Source organism: Schistocerca americana, chromosome 8 (genome assembly GCF_021461395.2).
Source record: "Schistocerca americana isolate TAMUIC-IGC-003095 chromosome 8, iqSchAmer2.1, whole genome shotgun sequence".
In the NCBI taxonomy this organism is placed as follows: Eukaryota; Metazoa; Arthropoda; class Insecta; order Orthoptera; family Acrididae; genus Schistocerca; species Schistocerca americana.
In genome coordinates this window covers 212,335,290-212,355,363 of record NC_060126.1, presented here as the reverse complement: position 1 = coordinate 212,355,363, position 20,074 = coordinate 212,335,290, and the positions used below count along the sequence as shown (strand labels likewise).

The window sequence follows — 20,074 nt, the reverse complement described above, 5'->3', positions numbered from 1 at the left end:
TGCTGCACTGAGTTGGCTTGCTAATCACGCCACAGTGCACGTCACAGTGCGAAATGGAACTACAACAAAACAATTTTGGGTACACAGATAAAAATATACAAATGACAATGCTTTGCAGGAAGATTATGTACGGTGTGTACCTTCAGTATGCTGGTGATGATGAGGCGTGGCAACGTGATTAACGTTCTCAAAACTAGTCTGCTCTCGAATACAGTAAATGTTGACTAACGTCAATGTAGTACGTAGGTTGGAACTTAATTAGTGGCAACACTGCTGTGGAGACCCTATGCAGTGGAATCTACTATTTGAAGATGGTATCCGGTCTTCCGAACATCTCCGAAAGAACAGATACCATCTTCATATAGTTAAGGCTAAGCGGCCATTGACCTTCTTCTTCTGTGCGGATGCAAACGTATTGCCCGAACTGTAACGGGACTCGGTAAGGTTATCTGCCGCGAGTAATGAGTGTAACAGGCAGGGGCACTACGAATGTAGTGTGTGGACATAAAGTTGGGAATGTGGGTCTCACGGACAGCGTGCAAGGGATAAGTCCCTGCAGTCGCACTATCCTCTGTGCCCTCTGTGGCGCAGATGGATAGACCGTCTGCCATGTAAGCAGGAGATACCGGGTTCGAGTCCCGGTCGGGGCACAAATTTTCGACTGTCCCCGTCGATGTATATCAATGCCTGTCGACAGCGTAGGGTCTTGATTTCATTATCACTGAATCTACTATTGTCGCTGATAGCACACGTTATTGACATACCTACATTACCCCCGAGCAAATGGACTTGCCCGTCCCACGTCACCGGCGTGCGCACCATCGAGGGAAGCACAGTCACAGTGTCACTATGTTTTCGAAACACGGAGTTGGATCAAGATTCAATGTGCCAGACGTCGTACAGCACGGCAGTGTCATCAGGGTCTTCAAGAGGCGTGCGGGAATCGGCATTGGCGTACAGAACGGTGGCGCGTTGGGTAAAAGCCGTCAACGAAGGTCGGCAAACTGTGGCAGACATGCATCGAGCAGGTCGTCCTAGCGTCTCTGAAGAAGAAGTGCATGCCGTTGCCGCGTTAGCGGACACTGATCGACGCCATACGATTCGTGAGCTTGCCCACGAAACCGGATTAGCGCATACGACTGTGCTTCGCATCCTTAAGGAACGCCTGGGCATACGAAAATTTGCATCACGATGCTTTCCGGATGACTTGATGGAAATGCAGAAATGGATGCATTGCGACGCTGCTCAGACTCGCCTGGAGCGCTATGAGCGCGAAGGAGAGTCTTTCTTTCGCCGTGTCATAACACTGGATAAGACATGGGCGACATCGTACGAGCCAAAACTGAAACGCCAGTTCAACGAGTGGTGTCATTATGGGTCGCCACGAAAGTCGAAAGTGCGTCAGAGCCCCAATATGCTGAAAGTTATTGTGTTTCTCGTGTACGACTGTGATGGTGTCCATCCTAACGCAATACGTTCCTCCACGGCAGACCTTCAATGGACAGTATTACTGTTCGTTTTTGGAGCGTCACCTGCGACCAGCTTTGCGAAAGAAGCGGCGACACTTTCTGCTCAACCCACTCATCATTTTGCACCACAATGTGCGGTCGCATACAGCGCAATCTGTGCCTGCTCTGTTCTGTCGATGGGACTGGGAAGTACTGTATCATCCATCATTTATGTCATTGTGACTGATTTGAATCCGAAGATGAAGGAACCACTTCGTGACATTCGCTTCTGAAATGTTCCAGAGATTCGACAGGCAGTAGACTGCTCCATTCGCACCATCAACAGAACAGGCTCTGTTAGCGGTATACTTACGCCTTCCACATCGTTGGCAACGGGATCTACACGACGCTGGTGACTACTTTGGAGGATAGTAACAGGTGCAAACATGTAACTCTTTTATATCCGTTGTGAATAAATGGTTGCCACTATTTAAGTTCCAACCCTCGTATGTCCAGTCTGGCTCTGCTGGCAGTGACAGTGTGTATGTCACCGTGGCATGCGAAAGAGACTGCGACACTGTGAGACTATGTACATGAAACGTATTCGCAGTTGCGAATACGAATAGTCATCAGCTTTATAAGCGAATAAAAATGAAAATTAGTGCCGAACCAGGACTCGAACTCAGATTTCTCGCTTTACGCGAACGGTCGCCTCAACCGCTTTGGCTGTTTGTGTACCATTCACGGCCAGACCCAAACTTCCATACGTCGACGTTCATGTGTCACAACCTGCACTCGCACACACATTATGTAATTCCCGTACAGGAGACAACACTTTAATTGGAAGTATCTTTCCGGTATCGGCGGATAAATACGATATTGCAGTGCCTTTGTGGTTAAGAACAACACGCTTGTCCGAAGGAACGTTGCGTCGTACAGCACTGCAATATCGTGTTGTGAGACACTGGGGATCCTCTGCAACGCCTGACTGAGTAGAGCCACTTGTTCGTTTCATTTGCGAACTATTTGTCTGACGTCACGTGCGATCAAGATATAGTCCCTGTTAGGTGAGCCCTCTGTGACGTCAGAGCACAACTATTGCAGATTGATAGAGCTATTTTAATGACGTATGGTCCGTTACGTGCGCCCTCTAAGGCGTCTGACCATAACTATAAGAGGCAGTCAAATGAAAGCGAGATAAATGGAAAAAAAGTAAGTAAACTCTGTATTATTTCTTAAGTAATCGCCATAAATGCTAATAAATTCATCTCACTGTAAGATAAGACGGTCAATGCCTTCATGGAAAATCGTTTTCAGTTGCCTACGGATCATGATTGTACCCAGGTGTGCACCTCTTCGTCCGAAGCAAATTGACGGCCACGAATGTCTTTCTCCCTCCCCCCCCCCCTCTCGTTTTCCGCTCCTCCCCCTTTTTCCCCCTAATCTGTCCAGGTCCCCCCTCCATCTGCCATTGGCTGTGGTGTGTCATCTTCGTGCCGACTTTTTAGTGCAGTGTTTCCAGTGAGTGTTAAGTGTTGTGCGTCGTTTCCGAAGAGTTGCGAACGAAAATCATACTGTCGCTGGGAGTGATTTTTATATCTCTTGCGAACAGAACCCAAACTGTCGCCGTGTTTTCTAATTTTCTGTCTACTATTTTATTTGTCTGCTTCCTGTGTATTTTATTAGCATCGCCAACCATTTGTTTTATGTTTTAACTTTCCACAATTTTCCGCCGTTTTACAATTTAAGTCACAGTTTCATCGCCTGCTTTTATGGTTTCTTATCTTCTTCTTGTGTTGTAAAAATTCTGTAGGCTGAAGATCAGCGTACTAAGATGCTGTCAGCCCACCGCCTCCGGGGGAAATCGAAATTCAGTAAGGAAAAAAATTGTTTCTTAAGGGATCCAAAAATACGGGAATCGCATGAGGAGACACCGGCCCTGTGTAGAGGATGTGTAAGGGTTTCCCAGAGAAACTTTTGCACCGTACTCGAAACAACCTATGTGCGTGCAGCAGAAACATTTTTGCATGAGGGCGTTGACTGCCTTGTCTCACAGATAATAAATAGTTACTTGCTTTTCTTCCATCTGTCTCATTTTCATTTGACTGGTCCTTATATGTGACACCACATTGGTGACTAGTCTTGCTGTGTGGCGTCCTCTGTGTGTACAGTTGTGTACCGTCTCTACCGGTCGGCACAGCACACTCCAAACTAATATCTTCAGAAAAGACCTCCTAACACTTCAATTTATTTTCGATCTTAATATATTTCTCTTTTTCAGAATGTCCGTACAACCTGGGAGGTCTAGGACTCTGAGATTTTTCGTAACATCATCTGGCAGACAGGAATTCTTCAGTAGCTCCATGCTTTTTCTGCTGTACATCAAAGTTCCGGTCTGTCCGAGCTCCTAGACCTCCCAGGTTGTATGGACTACCGAAGATCCATCCACAAGGGTAATGTTCCTTTGAGACCTATGGTCAGTGAAATTGGTTCTCCTTCCTACAAGCTGGCCAAATACCTAACAAAGTTGATGACTCCTATAGTCGGCCGGTGTGAACATCACATCAAAAACTCCCAGATGCTCATTGAGAAAATCAAACAGATTAGAGTTGGTCCAAATGACATTCTAGTCTGCGCGGATGTGGTATCGCTATTCACCAAAGTTCCTGTGGAGGACACTTTGAAAATGCTGGCGGATCTTTTTCTTCCAGAAACTATAAAGTCTTTCCGACATGTGATGACGATCACCTTCTTCTTGTATGGTAATAAATTTTGTGGAATGACGGACTGTATGGCGATGGGCTCTCCTTTGTCTCCATCACTGGTTAAAATTTTTTTGAGGAACGTGCATTAGATTCGGCTCCCTTCCGTCCATCCTTATTTTATCGTTATGTTGACGATACATTTATGATCTGGCCACACGGCGCAGAAGCTCTCGAACAATTAATGGAACACATGAACAGCATACATTCGAACATCCAATTCACTGTCGAGATGGAGAAGGAAGGAAGGCTGCCATTCTTAGACGTATTAGTACAACGACAGGCGGACGGGAGTCTCGGCCACTCTGTGTACCGTAAGCTGACGAATACCGATTTATACCTTAATGCACAGAGTTTCCACCACCTTGTTCAGAAGAGAGACGTTTTGAACACGTTGGTACATAGAGCAAAAACTGTTTCTGACGAGGACCACTTGAAGTCCGAAATTAACCATCTGAAGTACTTGTTCCGAAATAATGGGTATGGTGCACGCGATATAAAGGCAGCGTTCTCCAAGAAAAGGAAACGTGAAAATGCTGCACACTCACAGGATGAAACACCGATTGCAGTTCTTCCTTTTTGTGGCGCTATATCCAGCAAAATCGGAAGAGTCCTGGGTAGACGGAGTATAAGACCGATTTTTCGTCCTCCTAAGAAAATTAAGGAGATGATGATCACTGTTAAGGACAGTCTCGACCTCAGGGTCCCTGGATTTTACAATATCCGCTGCGAGTGTGGAAGCAAGTATATTGCTCAGACCATTCTTACCGTTTCCGACCGTTGTGCAGAACACCAACGGCATATTAAAAATAGAGAACTGGAGAAATCGGCAATTGCGAAGCACAGCCTCACTAACAATCATAAAATACTGTTCTATGAAACAAAAATTTTGCCCCAGGCCTCCACATACTGGGATTCTGTTATTAAGGACGCTGTTGAAATAAGAATGAGCGAGAAGAATTTTAACCGTGATAGCGAATACTGTCTGAGCGGTGCATGGAAACGAGCGCTCGATGCAGAGAAGCAGCTGAGGCATTCCCTCCAAGGTTTACGTTCCAACGGAATTGGTGGCGCCACCAGCGCACATATTGACACCGTCTGCGACAGCAATACGTAATCGCCGACCAATCACAAGCCGACCAATCAGAAGCCATCCACGGGCTATATAATGGCCACAACAGGAGCAGTGAAGACAGTCAGCCGCTGCTGACGATGACGATGGAGGCTATCATCGAAAGCTTGAGATTTTATCCCGAATTGACGCGGCAAGAAAACCGAAAATGTTTTACATACATACCTCTGCTGTCACAAATGGTTGCTGTACACTACCGGCCATTAAAATTGATACACCTCGAAGATGACGTGCTACAGACGCGACATTTAACCGACAGGAAGAAGATGCTGTGATATGCAAATGATTAGCTTTTCAGAGCATTCACACAAGGCTGGAGCCGGTGGCGACGCCTACAACGTGCTGACATGAGGAAAGTTGCCAACCGATTTCTCATACACAAACAACAGTTGACCGACGTTGCCTCGTGAAACGTTGTTGTGATGCCTCGTGTAAGGAGGAGAAATGCGTACCATCACGTTTCCGACTTTGATAAAGATCGGATTGTAGCCTATCACGATTGCGGGTTATCGTATCGTGATATTGCTGCTTGCGTTGGTCGAGATCCAACGACTGTTAGCAGAATATGGAATCGGTGGATTCAGGAAGGTAATACGCAACGCCATGCTGGGTCCCAACGGCCTCGTATCACTAGCAGTCGAGATGACAGGTATCTTATCCGCATGGCTGTAACGGATCGTGCAGCCACGTCTCGATCCCTGAGTCAACAGCTGGGGACGTTTGCAAGACAACAAACATCTGCACGAACAGTTCGACGACGTTTGCAGCAGCATGGACTATCAGCTCGGAGACCATGGCTGCGGTTACCCTTGACGCTGCATCACAGACAGGAGCGCCTGCGATGGTGTACTCAACGACAAACCTGGGTGCATGAATGGCAAAACGTCATTTTTTCTGATGAGTCCAGGTTCTGTTTACAGCATCATGATGGTCGCATCCGTGTTTGGCGACATCGCGGTGAACGTACATTGGAAGCGTGTATTCGTCATCGCTATACTGGCGTATCACCCGTCGTGATGGTATAGGGTGCCATTGGTTACACGTCTCGGTCACCTCTTGATCGCATTGACGGCACTTTAAACAGTGGACGTTACATTTCAGATGTGTTACGACCCGTGGCTCTACCTGTCATTCGATCCCTGCGAAGCCCTACATTTCAGCAGGATAATGCACGACGGCATGTTGCAGGTCCTGTACGGGCCTTTCTGGACTCAGAAAATGTTCGACTGCTGCCCTGGCCAGCACATTCTCCAGATCTCTCACCAATTGAAAAAGTATGGTCAATGGTGGCCGAGCAACTGGCTCGTCACAATACGCCAGTCAGTACTCCTCATGAACTGTGGTATCGTGTTGAAGCTGCATGGGCAGTTGTACCTGTACACGCCATCCAAGCTCTATTTGATTCAATGACCAGGCGTGTCGTTATTATGGTCAGAGGTGTTTGTTCTCGGTAGTGATTTCTCAGGATCTATGCACCCAAATTGCGTGAAAATGTAATCACCTGTCAGTTCTAGTATAATATATTTGTCCAATGAATACCCGTTTATCATCTGCATTTCCTCTTGGTGGCCAGTAGTGTAAATAGCATAGGTGTCTAAAGAAGTTCATACAAGCTGCACGGTGCATCACAACGTCAGCATGGATACGCTACCACGTCTTGGTAGAGTCATAAACCTTTCCAGTTACAGGTTTTGTCTGTGTTACAATTGAACGACACCTATACGTATATGTACATGGAAAACTGTAAGATTTCTTCACATATGATACACAGTATCGTCATTTCACCAGCTCAGCTACACTACCGTGTCGAGACAAAGTCATAAATTTTTCCAGCTTTACTGTATTTGTCTGTGTCTAACTTGAACAGCCCTTATATGTATGTGTAAAAACTGTAAGTTATTAGGTCTGATGTAAGAGAGATGTCGAATGTTGAAATCTGGACAGGATAAACGAAAGAATAAACAAATAAAAAATGTAGTTTTACGCAGGTAATAGGTTGGTAACACTGCTGTGTGTCGGCAGGTGTCGCACGTGGTTTGCTACATCTCGTGGGGCGTGGCGCCGCTACTCAGCTCTGCTGTGGCCCCAGCGACCAATGGCAGCTCCTACGAGAACCGGGGCCTCCCCGTGGCCGCGTGGTTACCGGGAGTGGACGTGAGGGCCTCCCCCACCTACGAGGTAGTCTACGGCCTGCAGCTGTTGTTCACCACCCTGACCACGCAGTCCACAGTGTTTCTGGACAGCACCCTGCTGGCACTCATGCTGCACCTCACTGCAGAGCTGGAGGTCCTCAACGACAACATGGCTGCAGTCCAAGTATCTGCTGAGGTGGCAATAAACAGTTATCGACACGGCAATGATGGTGACACCAAAACAAGTAAAATGAACAGACAGATCAAAACAAGTGGAGATGGCAGCACAGAGGAGCAGATGTATGAGAAGATAGTGGAAAATGTCAGACACCATCAAATAACTATAGCGTGAGTACTACAGGTAACTGCACCAAGCTGCACTATTAGTCATGGCTCCTATTCAGATGATACGATATGCCATACGACACGTCGTAATAAAGGTCTTGTGACGTGATGTTTATCCATACGACATCCGTGTTCCCATTGGAGCGATACAACAAGAACAAGACTGCACAATTCATGTTTCTTCCTTAGCTGCAATCAGAAGCTCTTCTGAAGATAGCGTTGTTGTAGTTTACCATTACTTCAAGCTCAGGAAACTGAAATAAAAGGAAGTACGGGGTTCACCCGCACAGTGCTGTAAATACCAAATATAGCTCGCCTGTGATTTCTCATGAGCTCTCTCAACACAAACACAATTTCCATTAATTATTAGTTCTACTTAATGAGTCTAGATAGTTTACACTTTTTGGTGAAAGTAGTATTAGCTACTCCGATAAAGTAGGGCTGTGTCAGACTTTTCGACTTGATATTTTTCCTGCTGAGTAGCTACTTGTTACGAGAAAGTAAGTCAGTGCAAGTGTTTCAGTGACGTTAAAAATGCCACTATAAAAAGTTTAGTTTTAGTAGGACCACCTAGTATGGTAGTTAATGCAATATCGTAAATGTATAAATAATGGATACAAACTAATACATTTGAGATAGAATTTCCACGGCTCATCAGTAGATCAAGCTGGTATACGATTCGGTTTTAGATGTGTTCAGAAGAAACATTACTGGGTTTGAAGTGAAATCAAACACCGCTGATTGTTTAGCAGTGAACTCTGCACAAGTGCTGATGTCCTTCCAGACTGTAAGCACATGTGAAGGTCTACGGTTCTTTGGTTTGAATCGACAGCGTAAGAAGAAAAGTAACACAAGACATCTCCGCATAGCAGACAACAGCTTCATGCATGGCGACCTCATCACAAGCAAGAGTATGCATCACGCAGTTTATTTGAGATTGAAAAGAGAGGTGTCTTTCCTTCCGGAATTAAAAACAATTTCATTATTTTAGCTACATTTCGTGTACATCAGTGTATGACCGCAAACCGCAAAGTCTCTAGCTGCCACATTTTTCACTGCAAAGTTTTCAGAATATGCGCAGTGATATACTTAATTTCGAAGTATCACAATAACTGTGGGCAGTTCATAATCAAGCTGTGATACGATAGTATAGGGTGCAAAAGAATTAATTTCTTTTACTGAATAGTTTCCTTGGAATCGAATGAGAAAGACTGCATAGCGGAGAGCACATGCTGACCTAAAAACGGAAGTTTTTAATTTTTTACACAAAAAATGATTTACTGAGAAACCAGAGAGAGATACCGGTGCAGCTTTGCTTTATTTACATAAAGCAGTTTTTTTTTCAAGCACATCAGATGACTTGAAATTTAGCTTTCCTCCCCCCTGTGTCGTAAGACACTGTTGTGTGAAGTAACCGGCATTCTGTGTTGCGCCGGGCGATACAACAGAGGTATGGGTGGATGTGATATGGCTGTCATCCATAGTGTGAATCAGTTAACTCGATTCCACTACGTTCCCATGCGCCCTACCAGTGTGGGTCGTTTCTGCGTCGTATCACAAGTCGCATGTCGTATCGTCTCAGTGAGAACCGAGCTTTCGAAATAGTGCACTGCAAAATAACAATACCGAACAAAAAATTTAGTCACCTCCAGAAGACGACATGCTAATGCCGTGTATTACCGTCTCTGACCTAGCTAATGACTTCAATTCGAAGAGAAAATGAGTCCATTAGTCTCTTCGAGTATGCCACTTCCAGCAGAACCTGCTCATTGATGATTAGATCCGACATAGCTGTTAATCTGTGGAGATGTTGATTGTTACGTTTTATTCGGTGTTCCTACTAGCGATAGAAATTTGCTATACGATGACGACTGCCTGATTTAGCAGGTTAGTAGAGCTTCGATAGGTTGCCTGAGTAAAACCAGGAATGTAAGCATGCCGCCCTTCTGTTGCCATCTTGGAAAACGGCAGTAAGGATAATGAAGATACAGAAGAAACGGCAATACTTGGCATCCGAGAATGTTAAAATAAACACCCTGGTTCACGTTCATAGCAATTTAAACGAGTAGGACATCAAGTCATCAAACGAAAGAAAGCAAAAAGAAAAACATCACAGAACCACCTCTTGCGTAAGCTATACTCCCCACAGACTGCCCGTTAAAAGCCTCATTGGCCTTCGGTGCATTCGCCACCTTCCATCAGCTGAAAAGTAGCAAAATCGCGACTTGTCGAACCACAGTAGATGCCTCCAGTCATATACCAAATCTTTTCCGTGTTGGTTATTCACTAAAGACGTACAGGCTTATGTCCTGTGTGAGTAATCACGCATGTCGAATTGCCCGACTGCAAACTCCACAGCATGCAATTCCCTTCGCAACGTTCTGTGGGAAATTGGTTGAGATGGACCTGTATTCACAGGCAGCATTAATCCGTGTTTAGTTTGAAATCAACTGTCACTGACATTGCGATACACTCGGCTCTGGTACTAGTAGATCACGACCTTTTCTTACGCCATGTTATTTGACCGAGTGGTACATCATTCCTTGCAGACAAGTTCTGCAGTCCTCGTTGACACACTAACTAATCGGGCTCCTTTCTGTTAATAATAGCAAATGTCCCATTTTACTGCAAGTTACATACAAAAGACAGACAAATACACTCATTTCACTGCCGTGATCTACTCCACGATGGAAGGTCAAATGACCACAACGTACCGGCTCTTCGCCGTCCACACCGCTCAAAACCGACTTACATGGTATTTTAAAGGTTAGGCTAATATTTTGTCCGGTGAAGTCATATACAGGGTGGTCCATTGATAGTGACGGGGCCAAATATCTCACGAAATAAGCATCAAACGAAAAAACTACAAAGAACGAAACTCGTCTAGCTTGAAGGGGGCAACCAGATGGCTCTATGGTTGGCCTGCTAGATGGCGCTGCCATGGGTCAAACGGATGTCAACTGCGTTTTTTAAAAAATAGGAACCCCCATTTTTATTGCGTATTCGTGTACTACGCAAAAAAATATTAATGTTTTAGTTGGACCACTTTTTTCGCTTTGTGATAGATGGTGCTGTAATAATCACAAACCTATAAGTACGTGGTATCACGTATGCTATGTATGCTGCTCGGTATTCTGGACGACATCATCCACGTGTCCGGACCGTTCGCCAGATAGTTACGTTATTTAAGGAAACAGGAAGTGTTCAGCCACATGTGAAACGTCAACCACGACCTGCAACAATAATGCCCAAGTAGGTGTTTTAGCTGCTGTCGCGGCTAATCCGCACATCAGTAGCAGACAAATTGCGCGAAAATCGGGAATCTCATAAACGTCGGTGTTGAGAAAGCTACATCAACATCCATTGCACCCGTACCGTATTTCTATGCACCAGGAATTGCATGGCGACGACTCTGAACGTCATGTACAGTTCTGCCACTGGGCACAAGAGAAATTACGGGACGATGACAGATTTTTTGGACGCGTTCTATTTAGCGACGAAGCGTCATTCACCAACAGCGGTAACGTAAACCAGCATGATATGCACTATTGGGCAACGGAAAATCCACTATGGCTGCGACAAGTGGAGCATCAGCGACCTTGGCGGCTTAATGTTTGGTGCGGCACTATGGGAGGAAGGATAATTGGCCTCCATTTTATCGATGCCAATCTAAATGGTGCAATGTATGCTGATTTCCTACGTAATATTCTACCTATGTTACTACAAGATGTTTCACTGCGTGACAGAATGGCGATGTACTTCCAACATGATGGATGTCCGGCACATAGCTCGCGTGCGGTTGAAGCAGTATTGAATAGCACATTTCATGACAGGTGGATTGATCGTCGAAGCACCATACCATGTCCCGCACGTTCACCGGATTTGACGTCCCCGGATTTCTTTCTGTGGGGAAAGTTGGAGCATATTTGCCATCGTGATCCACCGACAACGCCTGACAACATGCGTCAGCGCATTGTCGATGCATGTGCGAACGTTACGGAAGGCGAACTACTCGCTGTTGAGAGGAATGTCGTTACACGTATTGCCAAATGCATTGAGGTTGACGGACATCATTTTGAGCATTTATTGTATTAATGTGGTATTTACAGGTAATCAAGCTGTAACAGCATGCGTTCTCAGAAATGGTAAGTTCACAAAGGTACATGAATCACATTGGAACAACCGAAGTAAAATGTTCAAACGTACCTACGTTATGTATTTTAATTTAAATAACCTACCTGTTATCAACTATTCGTCTAAAATTGTGAGCCATATGTTTGTGACTATTACACCACCATCTATCACAAAGCGAAAAAATTGGTCCAACTAAAACATTAATATTTCTTAACGTAGTACACGAATATGTAATAAAAAATGGGGGTTCCTATTTTTTAAAAACGCAGTTGACATCCGTTTGACCTACGTCAGCGCCAACTAGAGGGGGCAACCATAGCGCCATCTGGTTTCCCCCTTCAAGCTAGACGAGTTTCGTTCTTTGTAGCTTTTTCGTTTGATGCTTATTTCATGAGATATATCAATGGACCACTCTGAATAGAGAGAAAGAGAGAGAGAGTGAAAGAGACAGACAGAGAGAGGTAACAAAAGTCATGTGATGGCGATGTGCACATATACAGATGACAGTAGTTCCGCGCCGGCGGCGGTGGTCTAGCGGTTCTAGGCGCGCAGTCCGGAACCGCGCGACTGCTACGGTCGCAGGTTCGAATCCTGCCTCGGGCATGGATGTGTGTGATGTCCTTAGGTTAGTTAGGTTTAAGTAGTTCTCAGTTCTAGGGGACTGATGACCACAGTAGTTAAGTCCCATAGTGCTCAGAGCCATTTGAACCATAGCCAGTAGTTCCGCGTTCACAAGGTATAAAAGGACAATACATTGGCAGAGCTGTTTTCGTGCTCAGTAAATTCATATGATAAGGTTTACGGCGTGATTATAGCACCACGACGCGAATTAAAAGACTTTGTACGTAGAACATTCCGTTTCAGACTCCATTAGGTTATTCGATATTGTGAGATCCACAGTGTGAAAATTGTGACCACAATACCAAATTTCAGGCATTACCTCTCTCCAAGGATAATGCAGTGGCCAACAGCCTTCACTTAACGACCAATAGCAGTGGCGTTTGCGTGAAGTTTTCAGTGTTAACAGGCAAGCAACACTGCATGATATAAAGGCAGATACCAATGTGGGACGTACGACGAACGAACCCTTTCGGAGAGTGCGGCTAAATTTGTCGTTAATGGGCCGTGGCAGACGCAAGTGCCATTACTAACAGCAGAGCCTCTCCTGGGCTCGTGACGATATCAGTTGGATCCTAACAATTGGAAAACCGCGACCTGATCAGGTGGGTCCCGATTTTAGTTGGTAAGAGCTGATGCTAGGGCTCTAGCGTGGCACAGATCCCACGAAGCCATAGACCCAAGTTGTCAACAAGGCACTGTGCGAGTTGGTGGTGACATCAGAATGGTGTGGACTGTATTTACATGGTCCTCTGCCCCAACTGGACCGATCACTGACTAGAAATACTTATGTCCGGCTAATTGGAGACCATTTACAAAACAACGTTGGAATTTTTACGAATGACAATGGGCCATTTCACCGGCCGACAATTGTTCGCGATTAGTTTGAAGAACATTCTCGATAATTCGAGCGAATGATTTGGCCACCCATATCGCCCGACGTGGATCCTGTCGAACCGAGATGTCAGCTCGTGCACAAAATCCTGGATCGGCAACACTTTCACAGTTATGGACGGCTATAGAGGGAGCATGGCTCAATGTTTGCGCACGGGACTTCCAACGACTTGTTGAGTCCATGACACTCCCAGTTGCTGCAGTACGCCCGGAAAAAGGAGGCCCGACACGATATTAGGAGATATCGCACAACTATTGTCACCCATGTGTCATGTTAATAAAACAGCATCATTGAATCGTTTCGGTCACTCACACCACTAAAAATATCTAGGTTCACTGACAAGTGGCGCAAATGCATTACATCACAGGCTCACCAGGTCTTTATACGCAAATACTGTACTTCTTTAGGGGAAATTACCTACCTCAGCCCAAATACCATCCAACAAACTGTGATTAAAACTGATACCTTATCACTTGTTTGACGAAATTAAAAACCCTACGAATGTCACCTACGGAATGTGGACGTACGTGGGGGAATTTACTAGGACGTAAGTGTATATGATAGAATACTGAGTTTAGGAGGAGTAATATAAAACGGAAATCATAGAAGCACACAAAAATTAGAATATTCAAATCAGATTTTTGAGAAAGTTGTGTATAGTGAACATTCAGAGAAAAGGTTTGTGCAATACAGTATAATAGGAATCGGATGTCGGACAGCAGTCATGCAGTCGAACGAATGAGGATATATACGAGGTGTCTTTCTTAAGATACATTAGGCGCAGATTCTCTGGTGATACGGCTGATATATGCATTTTTGATTTTATGATGTGCAGTTAAAGTTAACTCATACCAACCGTGTTTCCTATGATACTCAATGTAAGCAGTAGACGTCGGTTTGCTTACACAAAAAATTATTCTTTAAACACTTACTAGAACGGTACCAGATTATTCATGTGCGATGTTCGATTTGACGATGTGTTTTAACAAGGACAGCAAAACTCGAAGAACAACCAGTTCTCCAGCAGCAACGGAGTTGCGTTGCGACCCTCTACTTACTTGACCAGAATGTCTACTGTTCCTGCCAGTGAACTTCACTAATTCCCTTATATCTAACTTCGACCTCTCCATTTTTCTTTTTAAGTTCTCTTACCAAACTGTCTGATTACTCCTCGAACGCCAGATTTGTTTTTCTCGATGACGGCATCCTCTTGAATAGCCCCCGCTCAGAGATAAGAATAGTGGCTTCGTTTCCAGAATGCTTTACCTAAGAGGATTCAATCATTACAGTGGAGTTACATATCCTCGGGATATATTAAAATAGAAGACGAATAGGTAACTTTCTAAAAATAGAAATGGAGGGCAGCAGAGGATCACATTGGTAAAATGACAAGGCCTAGTAGATATTAATGGATAACGTAGGTGAGATTGAATTTGCTTGACGACCGGAAAAAATACGCAAATGCAACAAATGAAGCAGGAAAAACGGATTACATACATCTAAAACACGAAATTCACAGGAAGCACAAAATGGGAAACAGGAATGGCTGGAGGACATACGCAAAGCTGTAGCAACATACATGACTTGGGGAAAGACAGACGCCACCTACAGCAAAGATAAAGAGACCTTTGGAGAAAAGAGAAGCAAGCGTACCAGCACCAAGCGCTCAGATGGCAAGTCAGAATTAAGCAAAAAAGTGAAAGCTGAATGGTGAAAGGGATATACTGGATGGTTATAACTAAACTTTCCTTTCTTCAACCAGTGTAGACGGAAAACTATTTCCGGTATGGATACCCAACTTTATAGGAATGATGTTCGGGCTATATGCCGCAGGATTTGCGTTTTTAGTAGTGTTAGTGTCATGACTTGCCATTAGACACCGGTACTGGTTCGGTGATATGTGGTTGAAACGCATGCATCATTGTGCATTACAGTTGCAGACAGTCAACAGGGGGGAGGGGCTCTACAAGGTGGAGAGGCCTCTCGTAAATAAGGCTGTTTAATAAAAAAAAAAACAGTAATAGCGCAGCTGCTCGTCACGATTATCGACCCATTAAAGGAATATGGAGAGGTCCTCTTTCAGCACCGGAGAGAAAAAAAAAAAAAACGTGATTCGGAGTTTCGAATTAACTGGTGATTTGGGGAACTGTTATTGGCAAAGGTCGATGGCTCATTGTGCCACGAATTGTTGAAGAAATTACTGTTGCCATGGCTCAGAATGATGGCCGCAATGTGCTATCCTGAAGCAGTGCAAGAGCTGTGTCATGCCTGTTGAACGTTCCATGCCCCCCCCCCCCCCCCCGTTCGAAAATCGCTGCGACAGCTGTAAAATGGAATTTTTAGTGTAGTTTCAGGCTGTTGTAAATGCAGGTGGTTGTCAAACTATGTGACGTAAAGTTCATATAAGCGGAACAACTCTGAGAACAATGCTATAGACAGAGAAGGGGAAATACGTAAATATGAGATGGGAGCCTTGATACTGCGAGAAAATTTGACAGAATACTCAAAGACCTATACGGAAATAAGGCCCCTGACGTGGAGGAGTGGAGGACATATCTTCAGAATGCGCTTGTGACAGCCAAAATGGTTCAAATGGCTCTAAGCACTAGGTCTGAGGTCATCAGTCCCCTAGACTTAGAACTGCTTAAACCTAACTAACTTAAGGACACCACACACATCCATGCTCGAGGCAGGATTCGAACCTGCGACCGTAGCAGCAGCGCGGTTCCGGACTGAAGCGCCTAGAACCGCTCGGCCACAGCGGCCTGCAGCTTGGGACAGCCAGTCATGACGAAACTGTTCTACCCGGTGTGAATTATACAAAATGAACTAGAATTCCATCGACAATGATTCGGAGCTTGTTCATAAACATTTTCTGAATATTTTTATATAAGGGAGCTGGGGTCTCCTGTGTCTCATTACATAGTGATAATGCAATTAAGATTTATTCTGCTTCGTTAACAGAATTCTCTTTGTTTCTGCGAAAATACTTTTAAAACAGTGGAAAAGCCTGTAATACGCAATCAGCAAAACACAGTAGCACAAATGGATACGATTATTGATGGGTGCTTATGTACAGATGCAAAACCACTGTGATGTGGCTGCAGTCACTGCGGGAACAGATAAGCATAGTGTCGCCGTACGGCTTTTCCATCGTATTCAGTGAACGCGTACACGAGGCGCATATCGATCAACCCCTCATCACTTATTTACATGCTACTGTGTGTCATTGTTAAAATACAGTTAACACTGTCAGAAATACGAAGCCGAGACAGAAGCGAGTGGTACTGAACGCAAGTTGGCTTTACTGTTGTACGTGAATGGGTCAAGTTTGTTACCAAACAAGACACACAGCGCATATCTTCGACACTTGCAGTGTTGTGCAGAGATTTTCAGTGCAATACCAATATAAGCGATAAGAAATCAAACGAAATGTTATTAAAGATAGCATTAAGAGTAAATGATACGTTGGAGCAGATTTGTGCAGTGTTGCAAAACTTTTTAACAAGCATTTCACAACTGTTACTACAAAGGCTCGATTGTCAGATTCAGTAGTAGATGCTGCCATGGAGTACCTCAGCCCAATCATTACAAACAATTTCACTTATATAAATATGATCCTCACTACACCAGTAGAAGTAATGTCCACCATAAAATCTTTAAAATCAAAAAATTCTAGTGGTTAAGATAAAATATCTACAAAGTTAATTAAAGAGTGTGCTTCTGAGTTCAGTAACTATTTAAGTAACCAGTCGTTTATAAGTGGGACATTTCCTAAACGGTTAAAATATCCCGAGGTTAAGCCTTTGTTTAAGAAAGAAGATAAGGAAATACCGCCAAATTTCTGTACAGTTTTACTTTTTCGAGTATTTTAGAAAATTGTAGAAAGGTGACGTATAATCGGATTCTTATCCATCTGACGACAAATAAATTATTGTCAAAGTCGCTGTTCGAATTTCTAAAGGGTTCTGATACTGGGAAGGCTTTATACACATATTGTGAGAATGTACCGGGTGGTTATGATAAAACTGACGGTGTTCCCAGTGCTGGAGTGCAGGCTTTACACCTCCCAGGACGCTGAAACAACTACATCTACATTTACATAGTCCGCAAGCCAACGAACGTTGCGTGGCGGAGGTACCCTGTATCACTACTAGTCACTTTCTTTTCTGTTCCACTCGCATACAGAGCGAGGGAAAAACGACTATCTGTAAGCCTCCGTGTGAGCCTTAATTTCTCGTATCTTATCTTCGTGGTCTTTACGCACAGTGTATGTTGACGGCATTAAAATCGTTCAGCAGTCAGCTTCAAATGCCGGTTCTTCAAATTTTCTTAATAGTGATTCTCTAAAAGAAAGTCTCCTTCCATCCAGGGATTCCCATTTGAGTTCTCGAAGCATATCCGTAACACTTACGCGTTGTTCGAACGTACAGGTAACAAATCTAGCAGGCCGCGTCTGAATTACTTCGATGTCCTCATTCAATCCGACCTGGTACAGATCCCGTAACACTAGAGCAGTACTCACACCAGCGTCCTATATGCGGTCTGCTTTACAATATACCGCACCTTCATAAGACTCTTCCAATAAACTGAAGTCGACTATTCCCCTTCCCTACCGCACTTCTCACACGTTCGTTCCATTTCATATCGCTTTGTAACGCTACGCCTAGAAATTTCAACGACTTGACTGTGTCAGGCAAGACACTAGTAATATTGTAACCGAACATTACAGGTTTGTTCTTCCTATTCATCCGCATTAACTTACATTTTTCCACATTTAGAGCTAGGTGCCACTCAACACACAAAACAGAAATTTTGTCTAAGGCATCTTCTATCTTCCTACAGTCACTAAACTTCGACACCCTACCGAACACTACGGCATCATCAGCAAACAACCGCAGATCGTTGCCCATCCTGTCCGCCAAACCATTTACGTATACAGGGTGTCCCAGCTATCTTGTCCACCCAAAATATCTCTGGAACAATAACAGCTATTGGAAAACGACTTTCACCGGTATCAATGTAGGGCTGGGGCCCATGAATGTACATATTTGGAAACATTCTAAAACGAAAGCATATGTGTTTTTTAACACAAACTTATGTTTTTTTAAATGGACCTCCTATATTTTTTCTTCAGCAATCCATAGCATGACAAAGCACATACACAATGGCGTTGATTGCATCGCAATATTCCCATTACATCCCGAGATATTAAGACGCGAAGTTGACGCTTGAAACACCCGACATGCGCTGCTAGCGCACGTCCTGAGGCTCAGGCGTGAACCCCATGCTGTCCGTAATCGCGATGTGATTGACATACGTAATCACACTTCCATACTTATCAAGAGGTCCGAAACGAATAATACGCTCTGCTGCCATCCTGCATTAACGTCGTACATTCCAGCAGGTATTTATCCCATAGGCTAGGGGTGATGCGGTTCTGTAACATATCTGTGTACCGCAACGTTAGTCACGAAGCTAACTTCGCTTATCGATAATCCGTTACTAAAAAGGTAATGCCGTTCAACGTCAAAACTTTAATTCACTATAGATCTAGCGCAGGTGACAGTTAATCATTCACTCGTAATTGTAAAATTCATGTTGATGGTTTTAGTGAAACGAGCAAGTGGACTAAAAGTTTTACCGTTGTTTCGGACCTCTTGCAAGTATGGAGGTGTGATTACACATGTCAATCACATCGCGATTACGGGCAGCATGGGGTTCACGCCTGAGCCTCAGGATGTGCGCTAGCAGCGCATGTCGGGTGTTTCAAGCGTCAACTTTGCGTCTTAATATCTCGGGATGTAATGGGAATATTGCAATGCAATCAACGCCAGTGTGTATGTGCTTTGTCATGCTATGGATTGCCGAAGAAAAAATATAGGAGGTCCATTTAAAAAAACATAAGTTTGTGTTAAAAAACACACATGCTTTCGTTTTAGAATGTTTTCAAATATGTACATTCATGGGCCCCAGCCCTACATTGATACCGGTGAAAGTCGTTTTCCAATAGCTGTTATTGTTCCAGAGATATTTTGGGTGGACAAGATAGCTGGGACACCCTGTATAGAGAACGACAACGGTCCTATCACATTTTCCTGGGTCACTCTTGACGATACCCTTGCCTCTGGTGAGTTCTCGCCGTAGAGAACATACTGGGTTCTGTTACTTAAGAAGTCTTCGAGCCACTCATTGTCTGTGAACTTATTCCATTTGCTCGTACGTTCGTTAACAGACTGCAATTAAACATCGTGTCAAATGCTTTCCGGAAAGCTAGAAATATAGACTCTGCTTGTTGTCCTTCTGTGGTTCACCGCGAGACACCACACTTGCTAGGTGGTAGCCTTTAAATCGACCGCGGTCCGTTAGTATACGTCGGACCCGCGTGTCGCCACTATCAGTGATTGCAGACCGAGCGCCGCCACACGGCAGGTCTAGAGAGACTTCCTAGCACTCGCCCCAGTTGTACAACCGACTTGGCTAGCGATGGTCCACTGACAAACTACGCTCTCATTTGCCGAGACGATAGTTAACATAGCCTTCAGCTACGTAATTTGCTACGACCTAGCAAGGCGCCATTACCAGTTACTATTGATGCTGTAAAACAT

The 20,074-nt window shown here is 44.4% G+C and overlaps 1 protein-coding gene across 1 annotated transcript in view; it reads left to right on the top strand.

Moving 5' to 3' along the window:
• LOC124545674 (odorant receptor coreceptor-like) overlaps nucleotides 1-20,074 on the top strand; it is a 66,573-nt gene that overhangs the window by 10,664 nt on the left and 35,835 nt on the right. Inside the window, exon 3 of the mRNA XM_047124620.1 lies at nucleotides 7,365-7,796. Coding sequence (XP_046980576.1) covers nucleotides 7,365-7,796 — 432 coding nt within the window. The remainder of the gene's footprint in view (nucleotides 1-7,364; nucleotides 7,797-20,074) is intronic.